A 23,578-nucleotide genomic window follows, 5' to 3' on the forward strand; every position below is an offset into this window, starting at 1 on the left:
CTTCACACAGCCACTGGAAACAAATGTAGGCGAGTTCAGTCTGACAGCATGCCACCTGGAGCAGCATTTTACGACGTCACGCACTAGTCCTCATGGGAACTGTAGTATTCCTTTAGGCAAAACACTACCGCTTTTGTCCACTGGCGCCGCCAAAATCAACGGAAACTGAAAGTTCCTTAGTGTTACTTTAAAAGGCTGTACTGCATTAAATAAAAGCATAGCTCACAAAATCAGTTAATGAATCATGTCCAGGGATGGGAAACCTGACATAACATTGACTAAAAACAACAAATAAATATTGAGACAAAAGGAAAGCAGACTGACCTCTGTCATGTCATCCAATTTTCCCTTCAGGCGAAAAACTGGTGGCACCTCACCTGCCAGAAGAGATTTCAACTTGAGTGTTAAATGAGCAAGCATCTTGCCATGGCTAAAACAGTAGGTAAAACAATTAAAATTACACGTGCTGCCCTGAAATTAGTCAATTCTGGCAATAAGTAAGAGAATGGGAAGACAACAGGACAGATGATGACATTTCAATGCGCAAATCATCAATCATATCAGTTCAATCACATTATGACATCCTACCTTCCAAGATCAAAGTGTTCCATGAGCATGACACACCACCATTTTCAATGGTTCGCTTGTTTGCCTACAAAAAAATTCAGACATATTATCCATATAAATCAAACATCAATTAGGTTACTTTTCTGAATAAGCAGGTGAACAGTGTGTACAAACACACTGAAAAATATAGTATGCTTACCTTTAAAGCGAACCCCGATAAAAATGTCTATTAGCTCTACAAATGTTGTCGCTGATGTCTACACTTAAAATACGCTGTAAGAAAAGTATAAACATAATGCATAAGTTATAAAATGCCACTCGTTTATAGGATTATTGCTTACATGGTGGCGGCCATGTTTTGGCCGTGCAATGCATTCTGGGAGTGATGACGTCAGGTAGTTGTCTGTTCACCGAGCAAAGCCACAAATTACTCACAAGTACTTCTCTCGTCAGCTACAACTGAACAAAATGCCACATTGCGTCACTTTTGGATGTAATTTGAAAACAAGGGAATTAAAAGAAGTGTGGTGAGCATCCACAGCTTTCCTAAGGAGAGAAAATTAAGAAAAGAGTGGGAAGATGCCTGTGGGAGAGTTCAGCTCTCCATACCTGTGCTCAGAAATCACTTTAACTGCATAAAATAATAATATTCTAACATTAATTCACAGAACAACTGTTACTAATTTCAGATTGTTTAATACAATTAAAGGTTAAAAAATAAGTCATTTAAAAGAGCCGCAGATCTGCTGATGCAGTGAATCAAACCCGCCTCTGACAGAAAGTTGTTGCATCTGAGATTATTGATGAAGAGAGTAAGCAAAGGGCGAATCAAACATGTCTAAAAGACAGTTAAATTTACTGTCATTTTTTAAAAAGAAGGAAGGGGAACGCGATGATGACTCAAAACGAGTCCGAATAACACCAGCAAGTGACGCTCAGCTGAAACAGGGAGGAGGAGGAGAATCCGGACATGGCCGTGATGTGGAGTGTTCTGGACTGTTAAATATGGTAAGAACACTGTCTGTTATTAGGCCGCCGTGCCAGATTTTAAATGATAACAGAAGATTTGTGTGTGCTCTCCCGGCCGTGTGCCTGGCCACTCTCCGGTATGTCATATATTTGCTCCCGCTCCGCAAACCGAAGTATGACCGCACCTACCCCCCCCCCCCCCCCCCCCCCCCCCCCCCCCGCACCGCTAAATAACGTATCGCTTGCCTAGTTTACTGCGGTCAAGCCAGCCGGTGCTCTGACAGTCAAGTGAGCCGACACATTATATTAGCGGTGCGCACATATTTTACGCATTACGGTAAAAGCGAAACCGAGAGGACTGCAAAACAAACGTTGATCACAACCTTATTCATAATTAATATCATTAAAAGAAGACGCATAAATAATGTTGACAAAACTAAACTGAACAACAAAGTAAAAAAAAAAAAAAAATATATATATATATATATATATATATATATTGCAATATTTAAAGCAAAAACAAAGAGGTGTGTCTAAAAGAGACACTACAGTAATGTGATTCACAATTATAAAATGTTAAAAGCTAAAAGAAAGAGGTGTGTCTGAACCAAACTGTAGTACATTATGTACATTGCACATTACATTATCTGCGGCATTTTTTTTTTCTTTTTTTTAAAGCTATAGTGCGTAACTTTTAAATGTCTATGAACGTCTGTTTTAGCCAAGCCACTACCAGTGGAGATGACAAAATGCAGATTAAGCCGATCGGCTCCTCTAACATGTCGCGGGATTTTTCAATATATGTATTTCTTGCTTTGCGTGTCAACCGGCGACATTCCCGCGCTGGCGAGCAGGAAATGACGCATTTTACGTCACAACAAGAAGGGAGGGGGAGGACGCGCAGAGCGTCTCATAGCAGGTGCGTTCGACATGAGAAAGCCAGAGGCAGACCTTTAAGACTTTTGAGCCGCCCCGCCCAGATGTGGCCCGGCGTCACTGATACGTAGGACCTACGTAGGGCATCGAAAACTCGCGAGACCCAAACGAGATCGGTCACAGAGGTAGCCGCGTGAGCTGCTCGAGAGCAACTCACCGCGGGTACCTGGCCCACCTCTCTGTTTCATCCAGGCAGGGGATTGGACCCGAGCCCACTCGTCATCAGTTTGATGACAACGCGCTTTATTTGCATAAATAAACACCCAGTCCCGGCTCCAGCCCAGTGTAGAGGGGGGAGGGGGGGCAGCGGCGGCGGCGGCTACAAAGGGGGGGGGGGGGGGGGGGGGGGGGGCAGCGGCGGCGAAAAAAAACCAGCCCTCAACTTTAGTAGAGCTGGAGTCTCCACTTTTTTTTTTTTTTTTTTTTTTGAATTTTGAATTTTGAATAGCGCAACACTTCATATTGATTTGATCAAGCCAGTGGAGTTTGCTGTTGTTTTTTAAGCACAAAATAGACTGAAAACTTATTTATTAATTTTTTGGACTGAGGGGGCGAGGCAGTCTGCCCCCCTTGATGCCTGGTTGCACTTGCAGCAGCAGGCACGCTTCACATGACAGAAGCCAAAACGTAACTTAAAATTATTTTGTTTTTTTAAAATTGTATTCATTTCAGTTAACTGAATATGAATTAACACAATGTGACACACAAAAGAAATTATGAATTCTTTTGTTTTTAATAAGAAAAACAAAATTACCCCTCTGACAGCCAGGGGGGGCAAGGAGGCACAGGGGGGGGGGGGGGGGGGGGCATTGCCACCCTGGACGACGGCCTGTAAACACCCCCCACAGTGGAGTCATGAGAAACACCAACATGGAGAACATAGGGTTGTCCGACTTGGAGGCAGACTTATAACTCCGCCCCACGGCTGCGCCGTCTGCTTCGTCTAGCTCTGTCTGCCTCTGGCTTTGCCATCGTGAACGCACCTAGCAACAGGCTCAGCTCAGGCAGAATGAGGAAGCGGCATGGCGGATAATCCAAAGAAAAGGCCGAGAAAGAGTCCTGGAGTGGATCCTACCACCAGAAAAAAAGCCTGGATGGTTGGGAGAAGGAAAGTGACTGACGGAGAAGGCAAACTTGTCAGGTACAAATTAGCAGGCACCTTGTCTCCCGTTTGTAATAAGCTATTTGCGTTTCTGTGGCAAAAAAAAAACAAAAAAAAAACAATAATTACCTCTTCGGAAGAGTCCGTCTTTTTTTCACCAGCTGTCCTTGTTCACACACAATAAAAACCGTTTCCAACGGTGATTGGCGCTGTGGAAACGCGAATCACTGTGGCAGATTGGGGGGAGAGGGGGAGGGGGGGGGGAGGAGGGGGAACACCGGGGTGTACGTCATGTGGAAGCGCCGGCTTTATTGTTGTAAGAACGCAGAATTCCGCTAGAGGGCGACCGAAGTTACGCACTATAGCTTTAATGTTTTAATGGGGCTGTTTAGGCCACAAGGGCCCATAGAGAATTGCTTCGCCCCCCCTGGGCTGGGACCCCTGCTCCGCCCCTGTCTGCAGTCCAAGCGTTTCTTTCATGAGAAATACAATAAATATAGGAATTCAACAGTTTGAGAAATAAAAATGTTAGAAAATTACAGAAGAGTAAAAATGTTTTATCTGAGAACATTCCCAGTCATGCATCAAACTGCTAGTTAAAGTAAAAAAGTCGGTAAACAATTACATAATGCAATTTACCTTGAAAACACATTACAGTATGAATCAAAGCAAGTCAAATGCTACTCGTTTTCATCTTTTTTGTAAATAATTCAATTTATTCCAGAAAACTGATAAACATCTGTTCCTTCCAAAACCTGTTGAAGCTATTTTAAAGTTTTAAATTATTATAAAATTTGTTTCAAAGTATTACTTTTTTCTTACAAATGTTTACTTATTATTTGGAGGGGTTTTTTCTGGGGGGGTGGCGGCGCTTTTTTTAAGTCTCTCATTATTTATTGCGTTTACAAGTTTTGTTTAAAGCGTCAGGTGAGTGTTTCTCCCAAATGTGATTACCGTTCTCCTGTTAGATGTTTTTTCTAAAACAAATGTATTCATTTGTATGCCTACTAAAAATAATATGCCATCATCAATTTGAACATTTGACCAGATATTGGACAGACGTTCCTCTTTCGTTAGTAATCTGTTATCCAACCGATGTTTTTGTTTGGGTTTTTTTTTTTTTTTTTTTGGGGGGGGGGGAGGTTAACTTTTTGGCGCCCAGGGACATTTTTTTTTACCTTTTAAGGTGATGTGGTTTTTTTTCCGCGCGGCTCGCAGGCGGTTGGTTCGGCTCGGCGCTCTGAAGTCTTCCGGCCCCGCCCCCGCCCCTTCTCTTTATCATCCGCCTCCCCCGGTGAAATGGCCATATTCTCCGCTCCCTGTTCACCCGACTTGGAAGACTCCATCTGACGCTGAAGCAGCGCTTACAAACCCCGGGACATCATGGTAAGGAGCAGTCGGGGGACGACGCCGTGGGTCGACGTGAATACAGCGGTGCTGGGTGCGGCGCGCGGCGGCTCCCCCGGGGCCCGGGGGTTCGCCGCTCCGGAGGACCGTTGCTCCGCTCCGCGGCGCGGTGGGCAGCGTGACGCGCGCTAGAATCGGTCCGGGTATTTCGGCTTGCCCCTTCGGACCGCAGTTCGGTGATTCGCAACCTTCAAAAAAAAAAAAAAAAAATAGAAATCAGCGATTACATGAAGCAACAGCTCCACTCGTAGACATTAGTTTAGGAGTTATTCGAGTTTCGACGAAATTATCTGTGCGTGGTCCCAACTGGACCGGGCCGGGTCTTCCCCCTGGCCGTGTGGCCCGGGCCGGCCATCTTTGCCGAGTGGAGGTCCTGCGGCAGTGACCAGACCCTCGCAATCCGACGAGGCGAGCCGGGCGTGTCATCCCCGGGAAGAGGAAGGACGCCGTGGCCTCGGTATCGAGCTGCTTTGAGTCAGGAAGTCGCTGTTAGGGCGCTGTTAGTCGGTGTCGTCTGGGTGTGGGGGACGGTGACGGTGCAGCCTGGGTGGAGGCCCGCTGGTTAACGGTTCAACCTGTCAGGTTATTCACAATGCGACTAAAAACAGCTGAGTCACGATTCATCCATCCATTCAGTCACCCTGAGTCACTCCACATTACTGTCAGCATCATTTACTCTGCTGCAATTCAACACACGGTGTGTGTGTGTGTGTGTTAAAAAATCCACACCTATCTAAATGCTTTTGATTCACACCACCACGGTTTGATTCAGCTGCACATCATTCTGCCACGTCATGTGTCTCATCAATCTTTTCCAACTGAAAGCATTTATTTATCAATTTTGGAATTAAAATTGATTTCACTCCAGAACGGCATCTTTATGATCCGGAAATGAAGAAAACTAAAATGAAACACATCAGCAGCATTTTGTTTATCTGATTTCAATCATTGCTGGCAATAACTTCAAGTACATTGTTTAATTTCAAAAGTTCACATTTTGTTGTAAATTAACCCACTGACTCTATGTAAAATTATCAGCTGCTTCAGTGAAACATGTTGACAATTATTCCCACAAGCCTATTTTAAAATCAGGGCTGAGTAAGAGATTTTAGTTTCTTGAATGACGCAGGAAAATGTTGAGTTTTCTTTTGTGCTCAGGTTTAAATGCATCATTAGGAATGAAATTGTGAGTCTGAGTCGGTGGAATTCCCAAATGTCATTTAATCTTGAATCACATGGGAACACGGCAGGCTGAATTGCAGCGTTAAAATATAGTTCTGGATCATTCTCCGACTCTGAAGACGCCTTGCCTGACTTGGTGAGGGCGCCATCACCAATTCAGGTTGCATGTTGTTTCAAGGCTGACTCGTCTCTAAAAACCTGTTGGTCGCTTTGCTGTTCATCCGAGAGGAACGGCCTGCACAAAACCTGTAATATGTGACAGAAACTCCAGGTCGGATGAAGAACTGATTTGAGGACAGAAACGTGACATGAACCGACTCGGTTTATCTTAGCTTTTAATGCTAACGGAAAGTTCCCTTGCCACAAGCATTTTGTTCTAACATTTTGTTTTAACATGACTCTACCTGCATGCCACTCCCCACGGCTGTTTGGAATGCTCACTGAAGGCCCCCCCCCAAACATGATGCTACCTGTATGTTGCTCCTCGCGACTGGTTCATGTTCTAACTGAACCAGTTACACGTGTCTCTGGAATTTTTCTTGTTAATCTTACATAATCTCGTCGCTCACGTTGCCACTCATTTCATATAACGCGATAGCTACACCCTTTGTCAGAACTTGTTTTGAACAAGCTGAATGCTAACAGAGCATTTTACCTGTTTGCACATGTGTCTGGGAGATTGGGTGTGGTGAGCACACGCTTGTATCGCTAAACCTACTTTTTGAACATTGTAAAATGTATATGGATGATAATGTTAAACTATATTATCTGTGTATTGTTAAGCCTTTTGACTGTGTATTAAACTTTGCTGGATCCGTCCACATCTGTCCGTATCCCGTCAAACTTTGGGGAGTGGTTGTGTGGTTTATTGCAAAATGCGAATTTCTTGTGTTATCCTCAAATAGATCAAATGTTGATCAACTACTGGCAAAAATATAAAAGGTTTTAAACTGGTTTGGCTCCTTGACAGGTGACTGCAGAAAACGGATTCCCGAGGCATTAATCAAGCTGCGACATTTGCCCTCGGGGAGCGAATGCCTTTCTTATCATATCTATTAGCTAATCTTATTTTAACGAACTGGATTATCAGTCCATTCAGTGAAACATTTAGTTTCTCCAGGTGTCAAACTTTATCAGGACGCTAATTGCACTTGCAGAATAATTTAGTTTGTCGGTGTCGTGACACAGGGGGCGGGAATGAGTCCATATTTTCTCATGTTAAGTGGCAACTGACCCTTTGACCTCTTGAGCCCTGTTAACGGAGTCTGTTTTGGTGGTCCACAGGCATCAGGTGTTGAAGTAGACGACGAAGCGGTCAACTTGTTCACTGACATGAAGATGAGGAAGTATACTGAAACTCCGGATGGGAAAAAGATCAGAAAGAAGGCAGTGGTGTTTTGTATCAATGGCGACAAGATCGTTACTGAAGCAGACAAGGAAATCTTGTCAGTCGACGATGACGAGGAGCACGAAGACCCCTTGAAGAGCTTCATCAACCTGTTACCAGAGAACGGCTGCAGATATGCCCTTTACGACGCCGCATACGAGACCGAGGATAACAAAAAGTGCCAGGACCTCGTCTTCGTCATGTGGTACAGTATTAATGCAACTGCAGCCCCCCCTTTTTTTTTTTTTTTAAACACTTATCCATACTAGGGCTGCACGATTTTGATAAAAAACCTAATTGCGATTTTTCTGACCAATAATGCGATTGCGATTCGATTTGCGATTTTTCACATTTTATTCTTTAAAATGCAGAAAACGGCTAAAATTATGGTAAAAAAAATTCCTGTTACTTTTACATGGTCTTGCGCAAGTTGACACATAAAATAACCTAATGTAAACTAAATTGACAAAGCTTCAGGCAGCGGCAGCCGAGACACCACCATGTGTGTCTGTATCACATTTGAAGAAAAAAAAAGAGTGCCTTTTAATGAAATGACAAAATATTTAAAACCCAATGCTGTCCAAATTGTAATTCAATGCTGGTCTTGCTTGCATAGTTCACAGAAAATTACTTAAACAGTTTTCAACGTGAAATAAATGGAAATTAAAAACCAGAACCGCGAATAGGCGCCACTGTGAAACCAACTTCAACTCACAAAAAAAAAAAAAAACTGTTCAGCCTCTAAAGATAAGGGTAAAAAAATTATCCTTATTGCTGTAATATTCATAGATCACATCAGTTTAGCAATCCTACCCTGGGTCATCTTCCCTCACATTCTTGGGCTGCAGCTTCATGCTTTCATGGAGAAAGACGAGCGCTTCCACATGCGCTGGATGAAGGCTGGAGCCGTCAGGTGATTGGGTGAGAGAGAATAACCAACGACTTGTAGACGTTTCTGTTAATACCCTATTTGTGTAGTGATGTTGATTCAAATTAGACGTGTTTCCTCTGGATCTGGCTGCTGCACAGTGACACAATCTACATCTGGCTTTTGCTCCACGTCGTTTTTTTTCAAAACCGAAGTAAGTCCAAACAACTGAACTACAATTCTTTTTTTTAATACCAGCTGCTCCGCTCCCTCTTCTGTTGTCATCTCAGCCATTTTCACACCGTGAATGAGTTGCACTGAAAACTTTTTGCTCCCCACTACACCGCAAAGCACACACGCGGGGTTTGTTGTTAGCAACCTGACGCTAGTTAGCTGCAGCAGTGCAGTGCAGACATACTTGCTTCCTGTTGTCATTTCTGATTGGCTGGTGGCCCGGAACGCGAGGCTCGAACGTTTTGATTGGCGGATAGGTCTGTCACTCAAATGCCTCAAAAAACCTCAGCCCTGTGCGGTTCGGTTACCGCAGTAGTTAAAACCTCAATTTCGATGGGGTGTCGGTTAATCGTGCAGCCCTAATCCATACACTTGTTCTTGTTAATTGTCTGAGTTACTTTCACTCTAAATCCCTTCGGTGCCAAGATTTTGATCTTTAAAAAACAAAAACCCCTCTCAGAACTTCGCGTGGCACTGAACATGTCATCTCTTGTTCTTGGTTGCTCCTAATGCATGGTGCACTGACATACCTGCAGTCCTGGAAAACTCATTATTCGTCATCAGGAAGGTGAGACTGTACTGTCTCCCAGTGTTGTATTTCCAGCTCGCGATCTACTTCATTGGCCGGGGGGGAATCCAAAATGGTGCCTTCCTGTAAACAAACTGCTAATTTGACTTTGTTTACCTGGAGATGCTGTGACCCAGTCTGAGCTCATCACCACAAGATCTGCGTCCACTTGTATTCTTGGAGATTTGAATCCGTTTGTCTTGATTACATGGTGCAGGGATACTTAATGAATAACCTCCTGAGTGCTGCATTATCAGTTGTAATCATGTTGGCTTGAACCAACAAAACTGCACAAGTTTCAATGAGGTGGAAATATTCCGTCCGACCGGCTTCACGTGTTTCTCTCACCTCACTTCTCGTGCTTGCCCTTGAGGCTCCGCCCCTCCCTTTGATTCACACTCTCAAACTGTTCCCCACTGCTTCCTGTTTTACACACCTTTGTTTTATTTTTTCTCAGGTCTCCAGATACCTGTGGAGTCAGAGACAAAATGCTGTATGCGAGCTCCAAAGACGCCATCAGAAAGAAGTTTACAGGTGAGCTGGCACATCATTGCAGAACCTGTTAGAACCACAGAAGGCACTTAACAGTACAGTCACAACATGTGGAACCGGTTCAGGAACTGTTGAGGGTCAGTGGGACAGAAAGATGAATATATTTCGAATCAGAATAATCGGTGTTCAAATGGTGTTTTGCAAAATTAGAACCAGAACTTTCTTGGAACCAGAATCTCATTCACAATTGAGTATATTTGTTACATCTTGATTGAAACCAGTGGATTTCTCCACTGAACCCTCAGTTTAACAGTCAGAATCGGCACTAGAGCTCACATTTCAGTCAAACCGGAATTGTTTAGCAGTCATCACAGGGTGAGAGTTGCCACTGTTCGCAGTAGACTGTGGATATCGGAGTCCTGCAGTTACTAAACAAAAGCTATGTATGTCTAAATTTACCAAAACGTCACAAGACAGTTAAAACATCTATACAACTATGCGACTAAATCGGAGTAAAAAAATACAATGCGATGCAACAGCAGAGAATGCTATCAAGGTTTTGAATGCTTCCCCTCCTTGATGAACTTGTTTTTTTTTTATTATTATTTTAATATCTTCACTAAGTTCTGGCTGTGGCCTCAGGCGATTCAAATCAGAGGTGTGGCTGAATTTTGGTATTCAGAAAATGGTGAGAAAATCCAACAAGACCTAAACAAGCTGAAAATACTGCAATTGGTCTTTGATTGCTTCTTGAAAAGATTTTCTCCATAGTTTGTTGGATTTGTTTCTAAATCCAGTAAAATTATTTAATTTTGGTTGACAGAAAATTCATTTCAAGTCATTCTTTTACAAAGAAACGCAAATGTGCCTTATGGTCAGTTACTGCACCTACCTTAAGAATAAATAGGAAAAAGTTACATTTGCTACAGCATAGAAAATCACAAAATGCATTATTGGATTCAACAAATAATAGAGTTAAAGGGATAGTTTGGGATTTTTGACATAAATCTGTATGGCATCCCCGTCAGCAGTGTTGTGCATTCACACAGACTTACCCCTGACAGCGTCCAGTGAGCGGAGATCCTGTCCGGTTTACGTCCAGAGGAAAGTAGTCCGGCAAGTTTGCTGGGGTCCTGAAAATAAAGCGTTTTTCTTCTCAAACCAATATGTGTGCGAAAGAGTGACATAATTGCATCACAAAACCATTGTCCACGAAAAAGTCAGACCTCGTAAACGCTTGGCACTATTTTCTCTCCCTTCATATCACTCCACGCCGTCTCCAGGTGCAGGCAGCGCGGAGATGCTAACAGCTAGAGCTGGAGCTAGCTAGCTCTATACTAGCGGTAAACAAAGTGAAACCAGCGCGGCTGCCTGCAGCTGGAGACGGCGTGGAGTGATATGAAGGGAGAGAAAATAGTGCCAAGCGTTTACGAGGTCTGACTTTTTCGTGGACAATGGTTTTGTGATGCAATTATATCACTCTTTCGCACACATATTGGTTTGAGAAGAAAAACGCTTTATTTTCGGGACCCCAGCAAACTTGCCGGACTACTTTCCTCTGGACCGAAACCGGACAGGATCTCCGCTCACTGGACGCTGTCAGGGGTAAAGCTACGTTCACACCGAACGCGATTTTGCGTCAAAAAGCGCGTCAACGCGAGAAGCTGAACGCGTGTCAATTCTGAGGTCCGACGCTGAACAACGCGGGGCCAAAAGCCGCCTCCCCACCAGACGCGACGCGTCGTGTCTGGCGGGGAGGCGGGGCTCCCTGTAAAATGAAGAAGTTTTGTCCCAGAGCTCTGGGCGAGCGTAAACGGCCATTATAAAGGCCCGTCCATGCTTCACATGTCCGCGTGGGTGCGCGTTGGTCCGCGTGACGTGAATCGTCATGAATTCCTGTCCGCTATGGTCCGCGCGGACCGATCCGCGGACGTCCGCGCAGCAGCCAGAAATTGAGACCGCGTTGCGCATTGAGCGCAGGTCGCGGAAGTGTGCGCCTGCGCCAGAGCGCCATAGCAAACAAAACATGACGGTAAAAGTGAAAGTAGACGGAGCTCCAGCCTGATGGCTCCACTTAAAGACACCGAAAGAGTGGAAAAACTCGTGGAAAGAGAGAGAGACTGTCTGGAGGGAGGAGAAGGTCTGCAGACAGAAGTGAAAAAGTAACTAATCGCTCCGGCGCCGCCCCGCGATTCAGAAACACAAAAAAAAGGCTAAATAAACTTTAAAACTTAAAGATAATGGACTGACAATGTATGTGCTTAATTTTCTCTAAATAAACCGTAATAAAGGAGCAGATAAACAGTCTGTAGAGCCGGAAAAGCTTCTCGAGGCTGCGTGGATCACCGCGCCTGCATGAGACGCACACAGCTGAGCTCAAAATGTAGCATGGGAGAAAGCGCGTCCGCATCGGTGGTGCGCGGACCTTCCAAAGCGGACGCGGAAACGCGTACATGTGAAGCATGGACGAGCCTTAACACGCTCCTCCATGGTCGTAGTGCTTCTCTTCGGACCGGTTCCAGCTCCCTGGCCGACGTCACCATGGACACGCTCTATGATTGGTTTGCCGCAAAATCGCGACGCGCCAAAGTTCAGATTTCCCAACTTCAGCGTCGGACGCAAAATCGCGACGCGTAGCGCCAACGCCCCGACGCGCCGCACAACGCGTCGTGACGCGTCGTGACGACGCGCCGCGTCCGACGCGTTGCGTCTCATCGCAGCTGGAACGCGCGTTCCCATTTGTTTTCACTTGTCTTTGACGCAAAATCGCAGACAGCACTTGGCGGTGTGAACGTAGCTTAAGTCTTTGTGAATGCACAACACTGCTGATGGGGATGCCACACAGATTTATGTCAAAAATCCCGAACTATCCCTTCAAGTCAATTTGTCTAGAAAATTATTTTGGGGGAAAAAAAACCTATCGTGGTCATATGTTGAGACTTGCGTCCGATCCTGCCCTCTGTGAACTGTTGCATCCTGAGTGTCTACCTTGAATTATATCCACGTAACTGTGGGATAAATTATCTATTTTATTAGAACACACCCCCCCCTCCCCACCCTCTGACGAAACCACTCACTCACCAACTTTCCAGCCAGTGTTTTGTCTGAGCAACCTTACTTTCTCAGTACAACCAATGTTGGAACCATCCTGAGGAACTGAGTTGAGGTGTGTTTTTCATTTGCAGGACTCAAACACAATTGGGAGGTGAAGGGAAGGGAGGACCTCGAGAACCGCTGCACGGTGGCGGACAAGCTGCGCGGACATGGAGCATGTTTGAAAACCCTGGAGGGCAAACCGCTGTGATGTCACGGCGGCGAGCAGAGCCCAGCCAACCGCCGTGCCATTCAGACCGACGCTTCCCCCCCATCCCCCACTTGTTCTGTCAGCCCCCCTCCCCTCCCCATAGCCCGTTCTTTTTTTTTTCTGTTCTGCTTTGTAAAATACAGGGATCTCATTAATATAACGCTATGCAAACCCTGCCCAGTCTGTTACCACATGACTTTAGGGTCATCTCTCTTTCAGAATTTTGGCAAAAAAAAAAAAGTCAATGTGACAAAAGCAGCGCCCCCCCTCCCCATGAGGGAGGAGACCATTGGTGTGAAGCTCCGCCTCCCACCACCCACGGGTCAGTTCCACCGAGCTTTTTTCCACGTGACTTTTATTGTTGTAAGCTGTTATCGACTATGCATCCGCAGCGCAGCGCTTTGTGTTCTCACACTACATTCTGCCTGCCCGCCCTCACTCTGCCCGTTTTGTCGTCGCCTTACTTCCATTTTGAATGTAACCGAGTTGGGGTGCAATTCTTATTTTTGGAAAGAAACATTACAGGACGCAGATTTCACCCCGGCGTTGAGACGGCCCCACAACAACAACGACAAACGAACGGACAGAAAGATGACATCTGGAGCCTTAAAGCAGAATTTTGTTTTCTGAGATCACAGGAAACCACTTTGCAATAAAAGCGTGTGGCGGATTTGTGTCCTCGGCCTCGTTTCTGCTTCCAACAGTCACTCCTGCGCCTTCACCCGAGCGCATCACTTCCTGAGGGAGCTTAGTCTGGCCGACCTCTGGGTGAAGACGCTCTGCACACCAACAACCTCAGATCCTCCGTGCCAACAGAGCCCTTTAAGATCACAGTCGGTGAAATGTGAACATTTGTGAAACTCTGGAAGCTGAAGTGAACTCAGTTGAGTAATGAAACTCCCATAATTTCAAAATTCTGAGCATAATTAGTTGAACCTTCAAAACAATTTTGAGTTTTGACTGTTTTTACTGGGAGTTGGTTGGTGTGTTGAGAACTTGCTGAAGTGCCAGTAACTTTACAGCAGAATTAATTTGGAAACGCAAGTGTCTGGGAAAATTACCCAATTGGGATTAATTGGTTCCAGTATGAATTGAATGACCGTACTCCATAAAGACTCGGGGTACTATGAGCAACCTGTGAAGGGCAGTGAATTTTCTCTTCTGGTTGTGAGATGAACTTAAGGTTAAACATGAGGGGTTAACAGAATATGATCTGGGACAGGTAGAACTTTGAACTGTAAGAACCACAGAGGCTCAGATCTGCTGTCTTTAGAAAGAAAATACAAAACTCCGATGCACCATCTGGAAAACCATAGCAACTCTTTGAAGCCCAATGGTGAAAACCTCCTTATAGTTAAAATGTATAGATCATCCTGAACACCAGTGAAGATCTGTGGTAGAGCTTTCTTTAGAATCGTGATAGAAGTGCATCGTGCTGTCCAAATTTTGAAAGAACCATTACAAATGGAACTGATACAGTCGAGCCCTCGTCAGGATGAGATGAAGAACTCGATTATTGTGCCAGAACAGACTTTATTAGAAGCATGACTTCTAATAGAATCCCATTACATCTTATATAAACTCATTTTAAAGTCCAACCTGTTAAAATGTTTGGTAACACTTTACTTGAAGCCCCCCTGCATAACACATAAGTACATTCATAAAGTATTATAATGCCATTATAACATGTGTAGCTATAGTTATAAACATTCATAGATGATCACAATGCCAGGACCTAACCCTAACCCTAACCCTAACCTTAATCCTATGCTGTATACTGCTGTATAGTGAGTTATAAAGCATTGTGATCATGTATTAGTGTTTATAACTACTTATAATGTGTTATAAAGAGGGGCTTCAAGTAAAGTGTTACCAAATGTTTTAAAAGAAATTAGTTGGACCGAACTCAGTCAAACCCTGATGGTGCCAACATGTACCACTTGGTTTTTATGAAAAACACAATGAAGCTACTAGAACCAGGTTGATCTTAGGCATGAAGTCTGCGGCGGAACCCGTCAGAACCAGAGCATGCTGGGCGAAATCATGAGCGCCTCCCAGCAGGAATCCATGTGTGAGGCACAGGCGCTGATCCGGGTTCTGGTTCTGGTTCTGGTCCAGGTCTGCCGCTGTTCTCCAGAGAACGAAACAAGCTGCTGATGCCTCGTCGCACAATCTGATCCTCCTGCTGCTATTTGTGGACCCACAACTGCTGCCGCTGCTGTCAGCGCCTCCACAGAAGGACACTCACAGACATTTGACCATACAACCAACACACACGCACAAAAGACACAATCACACAGCAGTCAGACAACCGTACAGTGAACGCATGTGATCACACATAACCACCATACAACACGCACAAAATGCATGGAACCATGCAACAAGCGCATAATCATACAGCGGTCAAACAACCAACACACACACAATCATACAGAAAACAACCTCACAATGAACAGACACATGGTCATACAGTCATACAAGCCACGCACAACAGAAACAACCATACAACAGTGAAAGAACCACACAACAGACACAATCATAGAACAGACACCACAGACAAAAGAAATACAGCCACACAACAATCATTCAACAGTCACACAATGAAGAGACAGATGATCTTACAGTCATACAACACATGCACAACACACCCAACCATCCACAAAAGACAATCATTCAACAGTTGAAACAGCAGACACACAATCATACAATACACATAACAATCATATAACAGTCACACGATCATCCAACAATCACATTAATATACACACAAAAGACAGTTAGACCAGAGTCACATGAGCATAAAATTTGGCCAAAATCATACAACACACACCCAATGATATACACATGATCAAACAACACCCACACATTCAGTGAATACAGTCCCACAACACAACCGCACTGCAGACATGCAATCATACAGAATACACAACAAAAGAGACAAAATCACGCAACGTGCATGCAGTCATACATACACAACCATAAAAAACACATAGCAAACACAGGCCGAAGTATTCATCCCCCCAGGTCAGAACTCTGCAGAGACATCTCTTGCTGCATATCTTTTTGGGACATGTCTCTGCCAGCTTGAAACATCTTGAGGCGGAATGTTTTCCATTCTTTCTTTACAAGATAGTTCAAGCCCAGCTGGTTTGGAAGATGAGAGTCTGTGAACAGCAATTTTCATGCCAGAGATTTCAAATTGGTTGCAGGTCTGGATTTGAAGTTGCACATTCAAATACATGAACATGCTTTGATGTAAACCTTTCTGTGGTCGCTCTGCTGGATGTTTCAGGTCGTTGTGAGGCTGGAAGGCGACTCTCCGCCCCAGTTTGAAGTCTTTTGCACACTCTAAGATGTTTTCCTCCAAGACTGCCCTGAATTTGTCTCCATCCAGCTTCCAGTTAACTGTGAACAGCCTCCCTGTACCTCCCGAAGACAAGCGTCACCTCGGCATGATGCTGCCACCACCGGGTTTGTCAGTGGGGAAATGTGTTCAGGGCGGTTTGCAATACTAGTTTTCTACCATTGGTGGCTTTCACTGAGCTCCATGAGATGTTCAAAGCTTGGGATTATTTTTTTTAAATAACTTAGCCCTGCTTTAAATTTCTCCAAAACCTGTCTGTTGTGATTCTTGATCTTCATGACACTGTTTGTTCCACAGATGTTCTCATCTGAGGCCTTCACAGAGCAGCTGGATTCATACTGAGATTAGATTTCACACATGTGGTCTTTCTTTAATAATTTGCTCATGAATTCACTTGGTTGCACTGGATTTTATTTACAAGTATCACTGTAAAGCAGCCTGAACACATTTGCTCTCTCTCCAGTCAGATGGAGCTTGGGCTACTATGCAAAGAAGAATGGAGAAAAAAAGTCTCTTGGTATGCAAAGCTGGTAGAGACATGCCCAAAAAGACATGAAGCTGTGATTGCAGCTAGAGTTGGAACTAAAAAGCAGTGACCTGGGGTGGAGGAATACTTCTGCATGTCATACTTCTGCTTTTTATATGTTAAAGATGTTTTTAAACACAGAACATGTATTTCCTTCCACTTAACAATTATGCTGCACGTTGTGTTTGTCGTATAAAAACTCACTGAAAAACATTTAGATTTGTAGTTGTAAAGTGCCAAAATGTGTACAAGTTCAAGGGGACACAGTTTTACAATACATGTTCACACAATGTCAGTCTGTTTTCATCGGTCTGATTGAAAAAGAAAGAAGAAAGAAGAAGGAAGAAGATTAAACTCATGAGACCACAGAGAACAACATTACCCAGTTTGCTTTACTCCTCATGCAGTCAGGTGTGTGTGTGTGTGTGTGTGTGTGTGTGTGTGTGTGTGTGTGTGTGTGAGAGAGAGAGAGAGAGAGCGAGAGAACGAGAGAGCGAGAGAGCGAGAGAGCGAGAGAGAGCTGCTCCTCCTGTTGGTCACTGAGCTGAACTGCCTTCTCAGTTTGTTTCCGTAATCTCAGTCGTACTTCCATACAGTTTTTATTCTGTTTATGTGTTTGTGCTCTGTTTTTATTCAAGTTCTTGTCTGTATTAGGTTTTCTTTTTTATTTTGTATCGTCCTGAATTTCCCTCTGAGATTAATAACGCTATTCTGTTCTTTTCTATTCTCAATTTCAATTTTTCTGGACTCTGATTTATTTTTTGTTCTTGTTGGACTCTGTTTATTTTAATCATTTTGACTCCGACTGTATGTATTTATCTGGACATTTTTGATTTACTGTATTCATTTCTTTGTCCTCGGATTCGGTTCCCAATCTGTTTGGAGTGGTTTTGTTTGTCTGTTTGAACCGTCTTCATTTTGTTGTTTGTTTGGGCTCGTGCGCGCTAAAGCGCTGCGTGCTCGTGTCCCTGTGCGCGGTGACGTCAGTGCTCTTCCTGTCTCCACCCGCTGGCAGCCATGATGGTTGGTTTCTATCTCTTTCTGCGCTTCAAACTCTTTTATTGTCTTTTATCTGCAGCGAAGCCGCAGCGGTCCGTCCGCTGCTGTCGTTGTTGTCACTGTGGTTGTTGTGGTTTGACTGTGTGTGTCGCTGCTCTGACGGCTCCGTGTCTCCGCAGCAGGAAGGGCTGGACGACGGACCCGACTTTCTGTCCGAGGAGGACCGGGGGGTGAGTGTCCTGAGCCCGACTGTGTCTCGCCGTCTGCCCGCTGCTCTCCTTCGCCCGTGGGCTGCGCGTCTCCGCTCGGAACCGGCAGTCGGTTCGCGCCAGCTCCCACTTCTCATTGCCTGCTTCGCCCGTCAGTGCTAACGCTAGCTCCGTGTTGACGGGCGGCTGTTGGACCGGTTCTCCTGAAGGACAGTCCCGGACGCTTCCCCCGCTTCGGGGCCGCTGAGTCTCACGGAGCTAACGGTCACCTGACGGGGTGAACAGATGCAGCTAACTTGGCCATTTGCAACGGTTTAAACAGGCTGCTGCTAATAAGCTCGGTCACCATCATTCTGTCACATGACGAACACACGCACAGCAGCCCGTGCACGCGCACTAAACTCGGACGCTAATTGGTTAATCCAGCTCAGATGGCTGTCCACAAAAAATACTTCAAAATGAGACGGCACTGCTCACGTTTGGTGCAGATACATGTTCTGGATCACAGAAACAGTCTGCAAATAAAATACACAGTGTTGGCAACACAAATCCACTGTGTTCTATTCAGATGAACACTCTATACCACCTATGCATGCCCTGCAGAGACTGGGTACACAGTTTGCAACAACACACATCCTGTGCTTCAGACATACAGTTTGCAAATCATATGCAAAGTGTAACACAAATTCTCAGTATGCAATATAAATGCGTTCTCTGCAGCACAGATGTACACACTCCACAGCATGGATACTGTTTCTGCTCATCTATGATCTGCAGTATAAATACACACTCTATAGAATAGATATGCAGTCGTTACTACAGATATACAGTCTATATTACACAACACAAATATAGCCTCGGCAAGTATGCCTTTAGTTTTCATTCACTGTCCTTGTGGTGCATTGTGGAATCTGTTTCCTCTGGTGTCTCTGCACAGCCGCGGGCGGTCAACGTGGATCTGCAGACGGACGCCACGCTGCAGGTTGACATCTCCGACGCCCTCAGTGAGAGAGACAAGGTCAAGTTCACCGTCCACACCAAGGTATGACTCGGCCCCTGAACCTCTTAGGGTCAGACGTCACATAGGTCCCCCATGTTGAGGGATATGAACATTTAGATAATGTCAGTGCTAAAAGTATCCTGACAAAATCTGAGACCTGGAGAAACCAGATGATTCATCGGATGAACTCTGAATACAGTTTAATACAATAAAGTTAGATAAACGTTGATTTGTGGGTCTCAGATAACACAAATAATTGGTTGCTGGTTTGTCATAACTCCAGTGTAGTGTTGATTAGTAATAGTGTATTACTAGAACTATTCTGAAATAATGAAAAAAGCTATAAGCTAAGAGGAAAATAAACTGATGATTCCAGTGTGTCCAGGATGATGTTGTCTCCTTTTATTCACCCGGTCTGTCTGAGGTCAGGTGTCGTCTGCAGGTAAACAGGTCATCAGGGTGGAGAGTAACACTAAATTTAAGAACTCCTGAATTAATCATTTTATTGGCCACTCTAAAGGCGATCCACCTCCTGAGGCTGGTTACTGGAAGACAGCCGGCTCGAACTGCTAACACTGGTGAGGATGTTGAGGATGATGTGACGGTGGTGTTGTCTTTGACAGAGCACGCTCCCTAACTTCAAGCAGAACGAGTTCTCGGTGGTTCGACAGCATGAAGAATTTATTTGGCTGCACGACTCTTTTGTGGAGAACGAAGAGTATGCAGGATATATCGTAAGACGCACGCGCGTGCGCACACACACACACACACACAGAGTTACTCCTGAGCCCCCCGTCAGCGTTATGTCTGTCGTCATGCAGATCCCTCCGGCACCCCCAAGACCAGACTTTGATGCGTCCAGAGAGAAGTTGCAGAAACTCGGAGAAGGAGAAGGATCCATGACCAAGGAGGAGTTCACCAAAATGAAGCAGGAGCTGGAAGCGTCAGTCTCACTCACACACACGCAACCGTGCATTTTGGAGTGGATGACTTTCCTGTATTGTTCAGAAATGTTGCTTCTATCTACATAAAAACGGGATTTTCCTCCCTCCTCTTGTCCCTCAGAGAGTACCTGGCCATCTTTAAGAAAACGGTTGCCATGCACGAGGTGTTTCTGTGCCGCGTGGCGGCTCATCCCGTCCTCAGGAAGGACCTCAACTTCCACGTCTTCCTAGAGTACAACCAGGATGTGAGTACCACCAGTAGAGGCGCGCTGTCTGACAGGTCAGTGTGAGGGCAAAGAGGCAGGAGAGCCGCGGCAGGTGGACCGCAGCGACAGAAACATCCTGCAGACCTCACACCAGCATGTGTCCACCACACATTCAGAAACACACACACACCTAGCATCACACAGGTACGTGGTTACCAGGCAAGCAGTAGCAACCCGCTGCTCTGTCACCATGGCAACACAGCCTTCATCACTTTGTCAAGGCAGCAAACGAGCCGGTCAGAGGTGTTTTGTCATGGAAGGACCAGAGTATCGCTAGCAGCAGTGTTCGGACTCAGTGGGACAGCTAGGGAGAGAACATGGTGAGGCCACAGCTGGAGGAGGACCTGAGGAAGCAGCTCTCTGGCCTTTGACCTCTGACCTCCTGCAGCTGAGCGTTCGAGGGAAGAACAAGAAGGAGAAGCTGGAGGACTTCTTCAAGAACGTGGTGAAATCAGCGGACGGAGTCCTGGTGGCTGGAGTCAAGGTGTGTGTGTGTGTGTGCGTGTGCGTGTGTGCGTGTGTGCACGTTTGTGTGCTGATGGTTGTGTGTGTGTTTGTGCATTTTTCAGGATGTGGACGACTTCTTTGAGCACGAGAAGACCTTCCTGTTAGAATATCACAACCGAGTGAAAGATGCCTCGGCCAAGTCAGATCGCATGATCCGCTCACACAAAAGTATGACACTCACACACTCACACACACACACACACACACACACACACACACACACACACACACACACACAGACACACACACACAGTTCAGACTATGATGACTGTTGCGGTGAAAGAAGCCTGAATGCGTGTGATGGAGCTGTGATTCGGAAATGAAGAATGACTCAGCAGTTTGGGTCAGTCTCTGGTTCAGAGGTCAAAGTGTGTTTGTTTGTTCAGATGCTGCAGACGACATCAACAGAATCGCCTCGTCTCTCTACACATTAGGAACGCAGGACTCCACAGACCTCTGCAAGTACGACGAACCCCCCTGTTACCCGCACCACTCACCTGCTCACTGAGGACAACAGACTCGCAAAGTAACCCTGGCTTTCTCTTCCTGCAGGTTCTTCCTCAAAGTCTCCGAGCTGTTTGAGAAAACTCGGGTAGGTGGAGCATCTCACTTGCCGGAGTGTGTATGTGACTTGCCAGGGTTTTTGTGTGACTCGCCTGTTAATGTGTCTCAGAAAATTGAAGCTCGAGTGGCTGCCGACGAGGATCTGAAGCTGGCCGACCTGCTCAAATATTATCTGAGAGAGTCGCAGGCTGCAAAGGTCTGAACACACACACAAACACACACATTCTGCTGCGTTCCATGTGGTGCTGACCCACACTCCCCTTCAGGACCTGCTCTACCGGAGGAGCCGCTCTCTGGTGGACTATGAAAATGCCAACAAGGCTCTGGACAAAGCTCGAGCGAAGAACCGAGACGTCCTGCAGGCCGAGACCAGCCAGCAGCTCTTCTGCCACAAGTTCGAGAAGATCTCCGAGTCTGCCAAGCAAGGTGGGTCACCTCAGAGCCACAGGTCCTGACGAGGGCTACAAAATTCAGGATGTTCTGTCAAACCTAAAGAAACGCATAAATTCCTTTGAGAAATGTGTTCAGGTGAGACAGATTAGCTTGAAAGCTGATTTTCAGTGTCCCTGAGTCGATGCTGTGGGTTTTCATCAGTCTCTGAGTGAGACCGGTGTGTGTCGGTGTCTGGTGTCTAATAGTCCACTCTGTTCTGCACTCAGAACTCATCGACTTCAAGACGAGACGAGTGGCGGCTTTCCGGAAGAATCTGGTCGAGTTGGCAGAGCTGGAGCTCAAACACGCCAAGGTACAGGATCCTGCTTATTGCTCACCTGTATTTCTGACCCCCCCCCCCTTCCGTCTCAGCCACCTCTTCTTTGTTTACTTCACACCCTGTTCTCCTCTCACCCGTCTTCCTCTCTCTGACTCCGCCCCCTCTCATTCCTGCCTCTTTGATTTGCCCTCTTGTCTTTGTCCATGTCCCTATTTGGTTTTGCTTGACTGTGCCTCCTCTTTTTCCCCTCTGACTCCACCTCACCCTTCGCTCTTATGACTCCACCCCTGTGTTTCCTGTAACTCCCGTATCCTTGTCTCTGACTCCGCCCCCTCCCTCGCCTCCATATCTGACTCCGCCCCCTCTCTCACCTGCAGGGGAACCTCCAGCTGCTGCAGAGCTGTCTGGGCGTCCTGAAAGGCAACACTTAAACTATACAACTCCGCACACCTCCAACTGGACACGCCCCAGAAGACAGCACTGCCCATTTTCGGCTGGACACCCCTCCATGGGGGGGGGAAATGGGCGGAGCCTGGGAGGAAGAGAGAGTCTTCATCACTAACCCCGCTCCTCATCCTGTCCCTCTCTGCCCCTGCAGGTCTGTGTGGTCCTGCAGGAGCAGCTGGAGGCAGCTCGTTCCTGTGAGATATGTTAAATGTTGTAGTGTCTGAACGGAGCTCACAGGAGCGGCGAGCTGCTCGGTTTGTCTCCGTGTGTGCAGGTGTCTTTAAAAGGAGAGAAAATTTAAAAAAAAAAAAAAAAAGTGGGATCTTTGTCTCGTCTTCTTTCAACGGCTGTTACACAATTATTTTTTTTCTTCCTGCTGATAAATTGTCCATTTTAGGGAAGAAAATCTTTGATGGCACTCGCAAACTAACCTTCCTTTTCGCTCAGTTTGCTTTATTTTGAGTTCAGTGACTCTATTTTGAGGATTCACAGTCAAGAAGATTTTTTTTTGTCTTAAAAAATCAAAACTTGTTTTTTACTTCTCTTCTCTTGTACACGGAGAAACATAATGAGAAGTTGTCAAGAGTCCTGAGCAGAATCGGTCTTCTCAGGAGGAGTTTGGGAAACAAACGGCTCTTTATTCACATTTAATCTGAACCTTTGACTCGCACGTAGGCAACAAATTGGTGAGCGCTCCTCTTTAAAAACCGAGCCACCTGCACACACGGCGCTCTCTTCTTCCTCTGGCGGTACTGGCGTGTCCGGGCCTGGTTTTATTTTGGCGGTTAACTTCCTGTGCTGCTGCGTGTCGGGTCTCGTTCTCTTTCAAGTGTAATTTCACTCAATAAAGAAGAAAACAGCCTTGTACATGTTTGTATTAGTTAACTAATGAACGCTAATCATCATCATTGTCACTAATCGTAGCTTCTTGTTTTCTGGGATCAGATGTTTCTTTGTTTTTGTTTGTTGACGCAGTGGAGCTTCGGGTCTGTTTGCCTTAATGTTTGGTTTCCTGCAAAAGTTT

General features: G+C 45.6%; 2 protein-coding genes and 1 long non-coding RNA gene across 4 annotated transcripts; 2 read left to right on the forward strand and 1 right to left on the reverse strand.

Annotated features, from left to right (window-relative positions):
- Positions 1-72: 72 nt before the first annotated feature.
- LOC115406475 (uncharacterized) lies at positions 73-6,045 on the reverse strand. 2 transcript variants are annotated; one of them, XR_003933541.1, is made up of 4 exons: positions 4,753-6,045; positions 767-840; positions 589-652; positions 73-377 (listed from the first exon to the last, which is right to left on the reverse strand). It is a non-coding gene; the product is annotated as an uncharacterized LOC115406475 (long non-coding RNA). The 2 variants fall into 2 exon arrangements; XR_003933540.1 differs by lacking the exon at positions 4,753-6,045 and adding an exon at positions 3,704-3,763.
- Positions 4,811-13,686, forward strand: LOC115406466 (cofilin-2-like). Its single transcript, XM_030116539.1, has 4 exons — positions 4,811-4,960; positions 7,448-7,755; positions 9,678-9,754; positions 12,898-13,686. Exons 1-4 carry the CDS (start codon positions 4,958-4,960, stop codon positions 13,014-13,016), a joined length of 507 nt encoding a protein of 168 aa, XP_029972399.1. The 5' UTR covers positions 4,811-4,957; the 3' UTR covers positions 13,017-13,686.
- A 4,163-nt stretch (positions 13,687-17,849) lies between these two features.
- snx6 (sorting nexin 6) lies at positions 17,850-23,421 on the forward strand. The gene is made up of 14 exons (XM_030116537.1): positions 17,850-17,929; positions 18,085-18,135; positions 19,052-19,156; positions 19,738-19,848; positions 19,936-20,057; positions 20,180-20,303; positions 20,713-20,808; positions 20,894-20,999; positions 21,218-21,293; positions 21,384-21,423; positions 21,505-21,591; positions 21,662-21,821; positions 22,055-22,140; positions 22,485-23,421. Exons 1-14 carry the CDS (start codon positions 17,924-17,926, stop codon positions 22,536-22,538), a joined length of 1,224 nt encoding a protein of 407 aa, XP_029972397.1. The 5' UTR covers positions 17,850-17,923; the 3' UTR covers positions 22,539-23,421.
- Positions 23,422-23,578: the final 157 nt, after the last annotated feature.

Source organism: Salarias fasciatus, chromosome 19, assembly GCF_902148845.1.
Source record: "Salarias fasciatus chromosome 19, fSalaFa1.1, whole genome shotgun sequence".
Lineage (NCBI taxonomy): Eukaryota > Metazoa > Chordata > Actinopteri > Blenniiformes > Blenniidae > Salarias > Salarias fasciatus.

Coding starts and splice junctions, on each gene's coding strand:
- LOC115406466 (XM_030116539.1), top strand. Junction 7,756..9,677: donor GACCTCGTCTTCGTCATGTG/GTACAGTATTAA, acceptor ATTTTTTCTCAG/GTCTCCAGATACCTGTGGAG. Junction 9,755..12,897: donor CATCAGAAAGAAGTTTACAG/GTGAGCTGGCAC, acceptor TTTCATTTGCAG/GACTCAAACACAATTGGGAG.
- snx6 (XM_030116537.1), top strand. Junction 18,136..19,051: donor TGTCCGAGGAGGACCGGGGG/GTGAGTGTCCTG, acceptor GTCTCTGCACAG/CCGCGGGCGGTCAACGTGGA. Junction 21,424..21,504: donor AGCTGTTTGAGAAAACTCGG/GTAGGTGGAGCA, acceptor AATGTGTCTCAG/AAAATTGAAGCTCGAGTGGC.